Source organism: Protopterus annectens, chromosome 10.part0 (genome assembly GCF_019279795.1).
Source record: "Protopterus annectens isolate FY-2018-M chromosome 10.part0, PAN1.0, whole genome shotgun sequence".
NCBI classification, from domain to species: Eukaryota; Metazoa; Chordata; order Ceratodontiformes; family Protopteridae; genus Protopterus; species Protopterus annectens.
The window spans coordinates 1700739588-1700754258 of NC_056744.1; the positions used below are offsets into that span (position 1 = coordinate 1700739588).

The 14671-nt window shown below is 41.2% G+C and overlaps 1 protein-coding gene across 1 annotated transcript in view; it reads right to left on the minus strand.

The window, feature by feature from the left end:
* LOC122814448 overlaps positions 1–14671 on the minus strand; it is a gene marked incomplete at its 5' end in the record, with an annotated part of 380650 nt that overhangs the window by 49897 nt on the left and 316082 nt on the right. Inside the window, one exon of the mRNA XM_044087028.1 lies at positions 9451–9576. Coding sequence (XP_043942963.1) covers positions 9451–9576 — 126 coding nt within the window. The remainder of the gene's footprint in view (positions 1–9450; positions 9577–14671) is intronic.

Below are 14671 nucleotides of genomic sequence, written 5' to 3' on the forward strand. Positions count from 1 at the left end.
TGGGCGAAGGCAGGATGCTACTCAAGGCTAGGTCACCTGCCTGGGCCACATGATCCGAGAGCTCTTCCATGTCTCTTTTCATGTAGTCCAGGGAGGTACGTCTCAAGTCATTCACTCCAACATGGACAATGACAGAGTCATATTTGTACTTGTTGTGGAGTGACTTGAGTGCATGCATTATGTGGCAGATCCTGGCACCCGACAGGCAGCTGACTGTAATTTTCTCCTTATTCAACCTGGTGAGAGGGACATCAGTGTGCCGGACTATAGAGTCACCTATGACTAAAGTGTTAGGTACATTGTCTTGCCTTAGGGGCTGTTGCTGGGTGGCACACTGGTGTTGTGAACTATGTGACACATTGGTTGTGATTGGTGGTTGTTTGCGTTTCAGCTTCAGAGGTCTTTGTTGCTTGGGCAGGTTACAGTTAAGGGCCTCTGCATATGTGGATTTAGTGTTGCTATATGTGGGTGTTGGTGGTACGGGTATATACACATACACACACACACACACACACACACATATATATATATATATATATATATATATATATGTATATATCCACAGGTTGCAAGTCCATAAAACGTCTATTGTATAAATTCCACAAGCGCTTTCACCCTAACTCAATTGTAGGGCTTTTTCAAGTGTAAAAACAGTGTAACTGTTCAATCAGCCATCTTTTAATAACTTCATTTTAAAAAAAGGCGCCAAAACCAGTCTGACCTGAATTTAAAGTAACCACACACATTTTTACAACTGTCAAGTTTAAAAACACAAATAAATTCACTTTGTTTACCAAACATTAATAAACTTGATAAAACTTTGAATCAAAGTAGTATAAAATGACTCAAAATAAAATAAAACAAAATAACAGTTCTATCTAAAAAAGAAAAAGAAAAGGATATCAAGAATTTAAAATACTTTAAAATTATGTTAAACAATACAATCAAAATGTTACTCTAATGATTGTTTCAGTAGTTGTTTTAAGTAATTATTTTGTTAATTTTGGGAGAATTGGCTATGCTGTAGGGAGACCTATTGGCAAATTAGATTGAATGCCACCCACCCCCCCGGGACTAAATGAGCATATTTCTATTAAGTCTTATTTGATTAAAAAAGCAGAAGATTTAACAATTTTAAACTTGAAAAAGCCCTACAATTGAGTTAGGGTGAAAGCGCTTGTGGAATTTATACAATAAACGTTTCATCGACTTGCAACCTGTGCGCTGACACGATCATTTTATTGGATTAGTGGTTTTGTTTTTACGGTCTTTTTCCACTTGTTTTGTAAATTATATATATACATACATATACACACACATACACATATAACATTATAAAACAGTGCATTGAACTGTCTAACATGTCAACACCTTGACCTTGCCATTTCCCTAGGATTGTGCACTCTCATAGTTGGTGTATATAATTAGTAGAGTGTAAGAAGGTGCAGCCTCCTGTAAAAAAAAAAAAAAAAAGTTTTTGCTTTGCATGCTATGAGGATTAACCTTGGTGTAAGTGACTGCAAATTTTGGTCAATTGTTACATTCTTTGCTTCTTAGAAATGTTAGGTTTCTAAAGAATGGAGCATTGAATGTGGGTAAGATTTTAGTGTGTGTGTGTGTGTTTGTGTCCAAGCTTTGTAGATTAGTGTCCCTGTTACTGAAAGGGTTCTTTAAAGGGTATGGGACATGATTAGTATTAGGGGTAGGGGCAGGGATAGGGTTATCAGATATTTTGGACTTTGAACCATCAGAGAACTGCCCAAATCAGCTTTTTGGGACCTGGTTACATGCTTTCTCCAAGTCTAGTAATGCCTTTTTGGCCTCTTTCCTCATCTCCAGCTTCTTCTCCACTGTCTGTCTCACTACAAACATCAGGGCATCTGTGTTGCATCCTGATTTGAATGTGAACTACTCCTCTCCAATCTTAATTTATGCTACTTTGCATATTTATCAGTCATCCTCTCCAACAGTTGCATGCAGTGACAGAAGGCTGAAACTTCTGTGTTACCTACAATTGTGAAGGTTTCCTTTATTCTTGGACACTGGTATTAGAACACGTTCTTCAGTCATTTGGGATGTGCCTTTCTCTCCATACAGTGATGAGTGGAACCATTTCTCCACTAAATCACCCAACACCTTGATCATATCTGCCATGATTTTATCTAAGCTTGCTGCTTTCCCTGACTTAATTTTCCTTGGTTCTATACTTACTTCTTCTAGTGTAAGTTCATCTTTCCCTTCCATTGTAGGATGCGCATGAGATAACACAGAGTCTGTGGATTTTTCTTCACATTTGTCATCTGTCTTTATTTAACTTCATGTTATTTTGTCTTAACATTTCTTTAGTTTCATCTCATGTTGATCCTTGGAATCACAGCAAACAACTCTACCATCAGTGATGCTCATGACACCTTCCAGGCTATAAGTGACTCATGCCAAGGCCTACTTAGACAGTTAGCTATGATTCTGATGTTCTCAGGAATCTATATCCCCAGGTGAAGTATTAAATGTACATAGCTTTGAATGGTCCAGTCAAGTATGATTTGTCAAAAGTCCTGGCTCACATCAAGCATAGAGAAATACTTAGCTGGAGACAACTTCTTCAGCTGCCCTTAAAGGACAGAGTTCCCTCAGAGTGTGTTGTTTTCCTTAGCTGGGAAGGGTAATGTTCTGTTTACTGACATATTTTACTCCCTGACAAGGCTATCAGTGGAAGATGTGATAGATTTCTCATGTATCTTAGCTGGGAAGGGTTATGTGGTACTTACAAGCAGATTTGATTCCTAGACTAGGCTAACAATGGAAGATGCTGTGATACATTTGTTGTGCATCTTAGCGGGGAAGGGTTATGTGTTGTTTACATACAGATTTTAATCCCAGAGAAGGCTGTGGACTTTGTGATATATTTCTCGGTTACTTCAGCTGAGAAGGGTTATGTCGTATTTACAGACAGAATTTATTTACAGACAAGGCTACAAGTGGAAGGTACTGTGATACATTTCTGCTTATCTGTAAAGGGTTAGGTGGCATTCACAAACATATTCTATTCCTAGAATAGGCTAGCAATGGAAGACATTTTGATACTTTTGTTGTGCACCATAGCTGGGAATGGTTATGTGGTGCTGATAGAAAAGTTTTATTCTAGCCCCAAATTTGTGCTGCATCTGCAGAGCTGTCAGGCAGATTTTTATGGTATGGTAAATGGAACCAGATGAGGTATGTAACCATAGAATTGGGAGGATTGTGTATGTTGGTGACAACATTGGTTATGTGTCTTCAAACTGCACTAAACTTTAAACAATAATATGGTGTTTTAAACCAAAAGCTAAATAAACTGTATATACTGACCAGTGTGTGTGTGTGTGTGTGTGTGTGTGTGTGTGTGTGTGTGTGTGTGTGTGTGTGTGTGTGTGTTGTGTGTGTGTGTATGAATATATATATTTATATTTAAAGAGATCATGTGCCAAAACACATGATGGCATCCAGAAGCTAAAACAGAGCTGTATTTAACTCTTTTCTAATTTAACAAAAGAAAAGAGATAGATACAACCACGACAAGTATATAGTGAAGCTTGTACAGTAGATTCAGGGATCACACAACGAACATTACCCAAAAAACAAAGATCTCTGTCAGCAATGATGTCAAACTTTGTGTTGACACTTCCCAGCTAAGGTACCACAAACACGTGGAAAAAAAACAGCAACAACAAAAATGGGCATAGTCTGCTCTTATAAAAGTATGTCTAGAGAGATGCAAAGAGGAAACGGAGGTGCATATGGGGGGCATAAGTAACACAATACTACTGTCTAGACAGCAGAGCTGTCATGTGTGCTGGAACATGTTTTAAAGAACCACATAAAAAAGTACAGAACTCAAAACACACACTGGAGACCTCCTACTTCTCCTTATCTGAGTAAGATCTCTCACACAGAGCTAACAAATCCAGCATTTCAGAGGACTTCTATTGGCATAGTTTGACATAATTTCACATGGAAAATAACCATTTCCGTTTCTGCACTTAAGGTGATGCCTGTACTCCTGTATTGACAAACACATTGGCCCTGTTTCCAAAATACTTGCTCTCAGTGACCACTTACACTGAGAGCAGACTGAGATCTGGTGGTTTGGAATCTGTCCCCTGATATAAGCCTGTTTAAAGATAGGCCTTATACTGAAGTAATTCACTTACACTGAGAGCAAGCCTTTCAGAATCAGGGCAGACTTACACTGAGAGCAACTATTTTGGAATCTGGCCCACTGTGCTGTCCTTTAAATCAGGATTCAGATAAGTGAACATTTTGGGGGTAGAAAGGCATTTATCAGTGTTTTCTACCCAAATACCTTACTGGAATCCCCTGCATTTTTATTGTGAACTGCTTTAGGCGAACTGATCAATGGTTTCTTATGTGTAGCTACAAAATCCAGAATTTTGGACTGTTTTGCTTTCATAATATGACATTCCACCTGGTTTCCACCTGGGAGCTATTTAATATCTGCTGAAAAAGCTGGGTTAAATAATGTCCAGAATGTATATGCACTAACTTTTCATTACACAAAAGTAATGACTTATAAATATTTCAACAGTCAAGTTAACAACTGTGTATGGGGTGAGGCCTGCAATGCACAAAGACAGTGTGCTGGCTATAGATCTGGATTGAGAAACAGTGAAATTCTTAAAGGGAGAATGGTATTATGTTTATTTATTTGCATCCAAGAACCTTATTAAAAGTCCTTAATTTTACTGCAGTCCACCTTAAGGGATCTGACACAAGAAATGTTTACTTTCACCTAACAAATCCAGCATTTCTGAAGGCTTTTGTTGTCAGTCTGATATTCTACGCAGTTTTCACAAGGGAAGTGCATTTTAGAATCTCACCTAGGTGTATGGCACCCAGGCATCCCAAAGCCACCCCCCCACCCCTTCAGAGACCCTGAGAATCAAGTAATTGTGGAAGCATTTAGTTAACATGGTGCCTTTCTGCTTGAGAGGGGATGTGGGTGTATGTCTGGCAGAATGCAGATTTGTCAGCAGACAGTGGCTGATATGAATGCAGTATGTGGCCAGAGCAGGACATATGATCAACCTGCACCCATAGGGCCACTGAAATGATTTCATTGGCCCAGTCGAGATACCAAACAAAGAATTCCTGTCCACTGTCAGGGATCCAGACAGCTCACTGGAAAGTGCACAACAGCATGTCAATGATGTTGGGGCTGCAGTTTCAGGGAGGACAAGTGTATCCCAGGAGGAGCTTTCAGGTAGGGTTATCTATCTCAATTGTTAAATTCTTCTTGTATAGCAAAGTATTGATTCAAGTTCTGTTAAACATTAAATTGCATAAGGGGGAATAGTTGTACAGTTAACACAGTCTGGTTGATTTCACATGCCCTTTGGGATGAAGTGTCATGCAAGTTCTTGTTAACGGTATCATTAGTGGACATACTAAAGGGCAAAAAGTTTTAACCCTCTGTATTACTGTTCATTGTGATGATGGTGTCTTTACCTTTTGCTTAACTTCTCCCAGGACCATCCACCACAGGGAGCCTACAATCATCTACAAATGTTAAGCCAAACATTATTATGTCACTACTGATGAGCAGTTCAAAGAAATATTTAGTTTTTGATGTGGGTGTCAGGACTGATGTGTGTATTGTTGTGATGTCTGTAATATTGGCACACCTGTTAAGTTTGTTAGCATATATTGGACTATAGTACTGTAGGTATTACTTTTTTCTTGTGTTTGTTGCTTACTATCACAGATGATCATGACAGTGGAAGTGTGGGACTCCTACCTCCTGATGTCAAGTATCAGCAGACTCTGGTGATGATGGCATCCAAACATAGACACAGTCAGTGTGTGACACTGAAGTTTACATTCAGCCTTCCAATGTAATTCCATCAGACACAACTGGTAGGCCTGCACGAACCCATTCCAGTGAGCTCTCAGGTATTGGACAAGTGGAGGGCGAGACACTTGATAAAGGGTAGTGTGGTAACTGCAGCTTCAGTGCATGCTGAATCAGGCCAAAGCTCAAGTGTGGGTGAGGTGCCATGAAGGAGGGTTATTAGGGGTGCGCAGATGAGGGCTGCTGTCCATTCACCACCTGATCCAAGTGTCACTTGATTATATTTAGAGCTGTCATGAAGATGCAGGCACATTCCAGTAGGTCCTCCATAGGAATGCTTACAGTTGTAGATGTGGCACAGGCTAACATGCATGACTGTCTCTACCATGTTGCCAACTCAATGGATCATATCAATGACTTGGAATGTGCGGTGTCTGTGATGCAACATCTGCTGGGAGGGGGGTGGTATCCATGTGGGATTAGGTCAGCCACATTATCTGATGTTAACTGATGTGACCACGCCCAGTCAAGCTCCCATAGTGGCACTACTTCCACTTTTCCATCAGTGGATAAGTTGTCCACACCCAGACATGGCAGTCCATGGGATCCTGGTCCTGGGTGTCCTCATGAGGGAAACCCATCCAGCAGACACAGTCACATTTAGGTAGCAGCAGTGCATCTGAGCACGGTAGTGAAAATTTTAGCTAATGATTTATAAGGTGTGGTGAATCACAAATTAAATGTATTCCTTGAGAAGGCGAAGGCCGAGGTACCAGAGTACAATAAAGAAAAATATTTTTTTCACCAGTCACCTGCATGTCTGTGGCGTTGAAAGTTTTCTATTTTTCATCATTTTGCATCAGTGTTTCTTATCACGGTAGTGGATATGCCAGTTCCTGTAGTCAGGTACAACAATGATGAACTGCCACATCTACCATGCATGGTTCATACTTGCCCAAAATACCAAGATATAGAGCTAGCACAAAGTTTGGCTGTGTTCATGCAGACACTTGCACACCAATTTCACTTAGAGGGCCCATACTGACATGGACGTACAATAGTTACATGGTTCAGCCATGAAGCTTAAAGCTCATTCTGTCTCATTGGCTATTTCTTACTTTATTCAAATGTCTGCCTGTTTCTATTTCTTACTCAAATGTACTCGCTTACCTTTTGAGTCAGCCTAGGCTTCCTGCCCACCCCAAACACAACACCCTGTGCAAGTGATGATAACTGTGCCATAGCCTTGTCTTCTATCTTTTGATTTCAGGGGTACACAAAATTAGTTTCTGATGCTCAGGGTGCATAGCTGACTTAGTGCTTAGTATACCTGTGTTGGTGATGTTGTTTTGCTAATTGTACTTCTGACATATTTTGGTCTTAGAAAGTTAAACAGTTTTTGTATCAGTATTTTTAAGAATCTTCAGAGGGCTGTGAAGTCTGAAACTGAAATATGTCTCATTACTTTCTAACTTCTCTCTAATGATTTTCCAGTACAAAAATATGAGCCCAAACTGAGGACAATTGGTGACCATTAGTACTTTTGTGAGGTATTAATGTGTGAATCTTTGATGCCTGAGGCCTACTACCTGATACAGGACACATGTATTCACATACGTCTCTACTATCACATGTTAAAGTCATTGCTGTACAAATCACCCTCATTTTACTTGTATGTACATTACCAAATAACTACATATATGCCATTCATTTGGATTATTACACAACTTTGTATTATTACACAACTCTGTTATAACACTCCAGGCTCATCACTAAATTTGTAAATCCAGCAGTTGCTACAGTTTTAGTTCAGGGCTGAGTCTGTCTGTTGCTAGGATGTACACAGCCATTACATGGGTAGGTAAAGGTTGTGAGCATTGCCTGGCATCAATGTTACTATATGTATGTGTGTAGGATGAATGTTTTAGCCCCTTAGGTGGTGAGTGAGTGTGCTACGCATTGCCTCTTAGCCAATGCAAGGGCATATTGAGCACAACTATGTGTACAACTGCTGGTTCCCCCTCTGAAACCTCACCTGCATGTGGCTGTGGTGACCTTGCCACTGGTGGTGGGGAATGTGCACCTTCCCCTTATTAATCCTGCTGAAAAGGTTTTCTCAAGATGATGTTGTAAAGTATGGCACAGATGGTGAAGATTTCAGCACGTGTATATGGACTGTACTGTAGGGCTCCTCCAGATGTACCTAGGCAGCAAAACCTTGTCTTCAGCATCCCAAATACATACTCTTATGATATTGCTGGTTAGAGCATGTGCCTCATTATGGCACTCTTCAGCAGGTGTGTGTGCAGTTCTGATGGGCATCATCAGCCATGGTTCCAATGCATAATCTACATCACCCAGTAAATGACCTGTGGGATATCACTTCTTGTGAACATCTGATACAGCTGGGAAGTATGCCAGATATGAGTTGTGGTAACTACCTAGGTTGCCAGTACATACATTCAAGATGATTTCCTTAGCATTACACACAACTTGCCAGTTAATGGAGTGGAAACCCTTTCTATACAGACCCTTCTCTGTTCCCCAGATGGTGCCTTGATTTCTTTGTGTGTACACCTATGGTACCTAGAACTTTAGTGTACTGTGCTACAGGATAGAACTCTTACATAATTATGGCCCTGCCCTCAGGAGTATGGGAGAAAATATATGTGGTCACTCACATGTTTTGAGCATAGCATTTAGGAACTGATGGAGAATCCTGGATGTAGATGCCTGTGACACCCCAAGCATGTCCCCTGTTAGTCTCGGAAAGGTTCCTGTAGCTAAAATTCTAAGTGCTACACATATTTTTTGGAAATACCAGTGGAGACAAAAGTAAGTGTTTAATCGACCAACCAAGAAACTGCAATTAATAAACGCTAATACAAATGAACTCCACAGGACGAACCACTCAGGCAAACATGGTGCAAACCCTTCTTTATTACACATAATGATTTAGTGCTTTCATCCACTGGAGCGTGGACTTCATCAGAATACATTGTGTGTTCTAAACATAATTTAAATACCCTTCATTTTGGAGCCAAATAAACACACTTTAAAACCATTCCTCCATTTAATGTGACCTTGCACAAAAATCACATAAATCAAAATAAATAATACACAGACATAATAAAAATGCATAAAATCAGGTGGATTATGGCACATTACAAAAAATATATATATTATTTTAGAACACGTTCAAATGAACTTCATAAAATGTATACTTAAAAATTGTTATAAAAAATCATTCATGTAAATGTGTGTTGTAAAACTTCCCCTCAGTACATAAAATCCTATTTTACAGACACAAACAAAGGTAGCATTGAGGGTACAGCAGTATTCACTTGATTTTATGTACTGAGGGGAAGTTTTACAACAGTCAGTCAAATGAAATTTAGGTCAATTGGGTGTCGGTCAAATGAGCTTTAGGTAAAGTGAAGTACATCTACATATATATATATATTTGCCCAGATTAACATACATTGTTATACTTTTGCCTTCAGTCTTTTACTGTATACATATTTTCTTGCATTTTCTTCAAAGTATTTTAAAGAGAGTACAAAATTTCATAAACATGCATCATTAATGAGCTGTTTACTTACTGTCAGGCTTTTCTTTAAAATTATTCTTTTGTTCTGTTCTTTTTATCCCCTCCTTGTCATTCACTGCCAGTTCAGGATTATCTTCTTTAAGTAGCACTAACAATGCCTCTGGGGGGATCTTGTAACCTACACATTAAAAATATATATATATTGCATACATTATTCTTCCAAAGAGCTCCTGTGCACAGTTTAATTTAACAAGATTAAAACATGTTCTCTCAGTCTTCCACAGTTCCAAAAGAATTACAAAGTACTACAATAACATGAAATGTTTAATTTGTTCAGGAGTAGCAGAATTTCAGTTTTGAATGTATTACTCATATCCAGTTACATTAAATACATTTTAAAGAAGTTCTTTCCTTCTAGCAGTGATTATTGTTTCACATCAACTTATACTGCTACTAAAATTTTGCAATTTTTAAAAAAAGTTGTATATTCAAAGGCAACTGCATCTGTGTCCTTGATAAGGAGCCTTTTCATCATAATTTGCAAACTGTATGACTAGATGTATTCATATGAAAACCTAGCAGATATTTAGAATATCTAAAACACATAAACATTTCTTATTTTGCCTATGCTTAGAATAACATATGCCCGGTCTACTAGAGTCAGCCAAGGAAAAACTCTGAAGCCCAGTCTGTACTTAGTTCTATAACTCTGTAATGTGTATCTCATGGAAATCTTATCATACTGAGCTAACATACCTTGTTATATCCCACAGATGAGTTATGCTTTGAGGTCATACAGATGTAGAAAATAGGTATACAACATTACAAATTTCTGTTGTAAACTGCAGTTCATAGGTAGGATCATAGGAAGTTACTAGGCTATTGGCTCTAAGCCCCTTATAAGCCTAGCCAAGACTTTAGTGGTGGTGCAGCGGTAGCATTGTCGCCTCACAGCAAGAGGCTCTCCCATTCGATTCTCGGCTGGAGCGCCTTTTGTGTGGATTCTGCATGTCCTCCCCGTGGTCGAGTGGTGTTCAAATGACATGCGTGAGTGGGCGTGCCTTCGTTGAAGGTTGGGTGTCGGGTTGGGATCTCGGCTGGAGTTCCTCTGTGACGACCCCTAACCGGGAAAGCCGAAAGAAAAACAACAACAGTAGAAAATTCAGCACCCAGTACTCCTGTCCAGCAGGGACATGGGTGGAATCCCATGGCTGTATTTTCTATTTCCCATCCAGTTATGCAGGTTGCGCTTAAAAAGGGGTAAAGTGGTACTTTGCTTGACGTGGAGAGGGAGTCTATTCCACAGATGGGGAAGTCTCTGGGACACAAATTTGTCCTGCCAACAAGTCTTATTGATGTCACAGACCAGGTTGAGGCCACATGTAAGGGTAACTTGAGTGGAACTTGACTTGCGGATATGCAGCAGTCCCATAAAGGCGGGGTCCGAGATCACCTTGTATGGCAGACAGAGGTCACCTCTGAGGAGTCTGTATGAAACAGAATAGATGGATAGGGATTTTAGCCTATTTGTGTATGGTAGATTTTTGAGACCCTGGATTCTCCTGCTGAAGAACCTCTGTGGCCTCTTCAGCTGCTGCATATACTTTGCGAGGTGCATTAGTAATAGGTGACTCTATAGTCAGGCACACTGACGTTCCACTCACTAGGCTGGACAAGAAAAAGGTTACTGTTAGCTGCCTGTCGGGAGCCAGAACCCGCCACATAACACAAGCACTCAGGTCACTCCAGAACAAGTACAAATATGACTCATTGTTCATGTTGATGTGAATGACCCGAGATGTACCTCCCTGAACTACACAAAAAGAGACATGGAAGAGCTCTCTGATCATGTAGCCCTGGCTGGTATGACCCTGACCCTGAGTAGCATCCTGCCGTCACCAAGAATGACACCTCAGTATAAAGAGAAAATGATCAATTTCAACAATTGGCTAAGCTTCTGGTGTCATTCAAAGGGGATCCAGTGTCTGTCAGCCTGGGATGACATGCTCGACAAGCCGCGTTGCTTCGCAAGAGATGTCTTGCACCTGTCACCCCTAGGCTTTTGAATACTGGCCAAGGCTCTTGCTGCTCCCATAGTACCTTTTTTAGGCAAGGCTCAAAAGTCAAACCCACCTCTGTAAACAGCACAGTTAACAAAAATCTGAGGGTTATGCTACTCAATGCCAGGAGTTTAAATCTCAAAATGCACGCACTAAAAGCACTCCTCAGTATGGAGAACGTCGACATCTGTGCAGTAACTGAAACCTGGTTCAAGGCTCCAGAGAGCACCCCAGCACTACCGGGGTGCAACTCATACCACATGTTTCAGCCACAGAACATGGACCGAAACACAAAAGGAGGGGGTGTATCCATATTCATCAAGGATACCCACACCTCCAGGTTACTGGCGCAGCATTATACCTCTGAGATCATCGGGCAAATTGTGGCTTCCTACAGATCACTCCCATGACCCAGGACCACCACTCCACCCTTCTTGGAGACACTGGAAAACATGAAGGTCCTACCAAACTCCCTGATATTGGGCGATTTCAATTACCCTACCATTAACTGGGAAAACTACTTGAATACAAACTCCTAGGCCCAGCGCTTCCTGAAATTCATCAACTCAAATGCCCTGGATCAGCTGGTAAACTCCCCATACCAGAGGTGAAAACATATTGAACCTGGTCATTACAAACATGGGCGAAAGGTGTTCCACACCAGAGTTCAACCCGTCACTGGTTAGATCAGACCATAAACTAATCACTCAGGATACCCACACCCCACCACCACCCCCAACTAAGGAAACCACAGCAAAAACCTTTCTAAAGCAAACTTCACCTTACTTAAGACAGAGGCGGTAAGTATCACAGCCTCCACACAAAAGTATAACGCTGCCCAAGATGCAGAAACCTTTACAAATGCACTCTATGAGCATCTACAAGGATGCATGGATCATGCCATCCCTAGCAAAACCAAGACTCACTCCTCTAAGAGAAGGAAACCAGTCTGGTTTACCCCTGCCATAAACAGGCTATACAATAGGAGGAGGAAACTAGTTAAAAAAAAAAAAGAAAATCCCAAGAAGGAAAGACATCACTGAAAAGTATCAGTAAGAAACTAAGGTCCCTCATAAAATCATCCAAGGCTAACTTCGAAAGAAAAATAGCCAAGGATTCAAAAGATAACCACAAAGCCTTCTTTAGCTATGTTAAGAATCTAAGTGGCAACTCACAGATATGCACTAAACTAGTGCAAAATAGCACAAAATATACTGAACCTACTGATATTGCCAACATCCTGGCAGATAGATTCAGTGCAAACTTCACCCCAGTCTTAGCCCCAAAAGGGCCCACAACAATAGACGCACAAGTGAAAATAGCCCTTTCAAAAGCCAAAAACACAGCATCAATGGGGCCAGATGGTGTCCCAGGCTGCGTCTTGCACGAGCTACAGAATGAACTAACCCCCCCCCCACCTAAACACGCTGTTCAACCTCAGCCTCTCCACAGGCTACGTGCCCATAGAAAGGCACACAGCAAAAGTTATTCCACTCCACAAAGGAGGGGCCACAACTGACCCTGGTAACTATCACCCCATAAGCCTGACTAGCCTGGTTTGGAACTCATTAACAAAGACAATGGGAACCTCCAAACACTTGACCCGACCCAGCTTGGCTTTGTTAAGGGCAGATCATGCCTACTAAACCTTGTTGACTTCTTCGAGACAGTCACCAAGGCCATAGATGAGGGAAAGGTTGTTCACACAGCCTACCTTGACCTCGACAAGGCTTTCGACACCATTCCCCACTCGGGTATTATAGAAAAACTCACTAACCTGAACATAATCCCCTACATCTTGAGATGGATTGCCAATTGGCTTACAGACAGAACTCACACGGTAAGAATAGCTGGCTCCAGGTCTGACTCTAAACCAGTCACAAGTGGTGTCCCACAAGACTAGGTCCTGGGACCCCTACTGTTCGGCATATACTTCTCAAAAGTACAGGAAAACACAGGAGGACTATGGCTAACCAAGTTCGCTGATGACTGCAAACTGGGAGCCATAACTGACTCTCCGGCTGCCACAGACATCCTCCAAAAGGGCCTCACTGAGACGGACACCTGGTGTCAAAGTTATGGCCTCAAGCTAAATGCCAAAAAATGCATAGTCATCCCATTTGGGAAAAACAAAACACCCATGAATTACCACATAGATGGCAGCCCCCTTAATACAGAAGAGGTAATAAGAGATCTGGGGACCCAGATAAATAGTAATCTCTCCTCTAACAAGAGTAGTTAGTAAATCCTTCTATGTGGCCCATCTAATTACTAAAGGGTTCGCATCTAGAAAAAAAGAGGTTATAGTATCCATCTACTCATCACTCATCAGACCCATCACAGAGTACAATGCCCCATTTGGGAAGTACTTCACCAAGTGGATTACTGGCCTCAAACATATGTCCTATGCAGACCGACTGAAAAAACTCCGGCTCTACTCAGTGGCATATCGCTTACTCAGAGGTGATCTCTGCCTGACTCACAAAGCCATGTCCAACTCAGAATTGATGGACATGCTAAACCTAAAGAAAGCCAAGTCACTGCAAGCCATGCACTCTAGAGAGCTAAATCTCGCAACAACAATAAATCGAACATACCGGAGGGATAGATTCCTCTCACAGAGACTCCACATGCTTTGGAACAAAATTCCAAACTACAACAGGCAGAGCCCCTCATTAACACTCTTCAAGAGAAACCTAAACGAGTGGATGGGTAACAGAAAATACACCCCTGGGATCACTTCATTGTCCATGCTTGACAGAGGATCAGTTAATTAATCAATGGGGGTGGCGATAGCCGACACACTCTGGCTAGGCTTATAAATGCCCTCGGGCAGATAGCCTAGTACCTACCTATGAACATGCCAAATGGGGTATTGTACTCAATAATGGGCCTTATAAGAGAAGAATACAGGGATGTTATGACCTCCTTGTCCCAGGATGAGATACCCTTACTTATGAGGTGGGCCATGTAGAAAGATTTGCGTACAATGGAAGCAACATGGTGGTCAAAGGTCAGGTTGCTATCAATCTGGGTGCTCAAATCCCTCACAACTGACTGCGTGCTTAGAACATTGTTATTAATGTGATAATTTGTGGGGACATCACTCTCCCTGAAGGAGATGATGATGCATTTTTTTTTGTATTCAGCTTGAGACCGTGTTTCTTGCACCAGTCATTTGTTTGGGTGAGACCCTCTTGGAGGACGTCCACG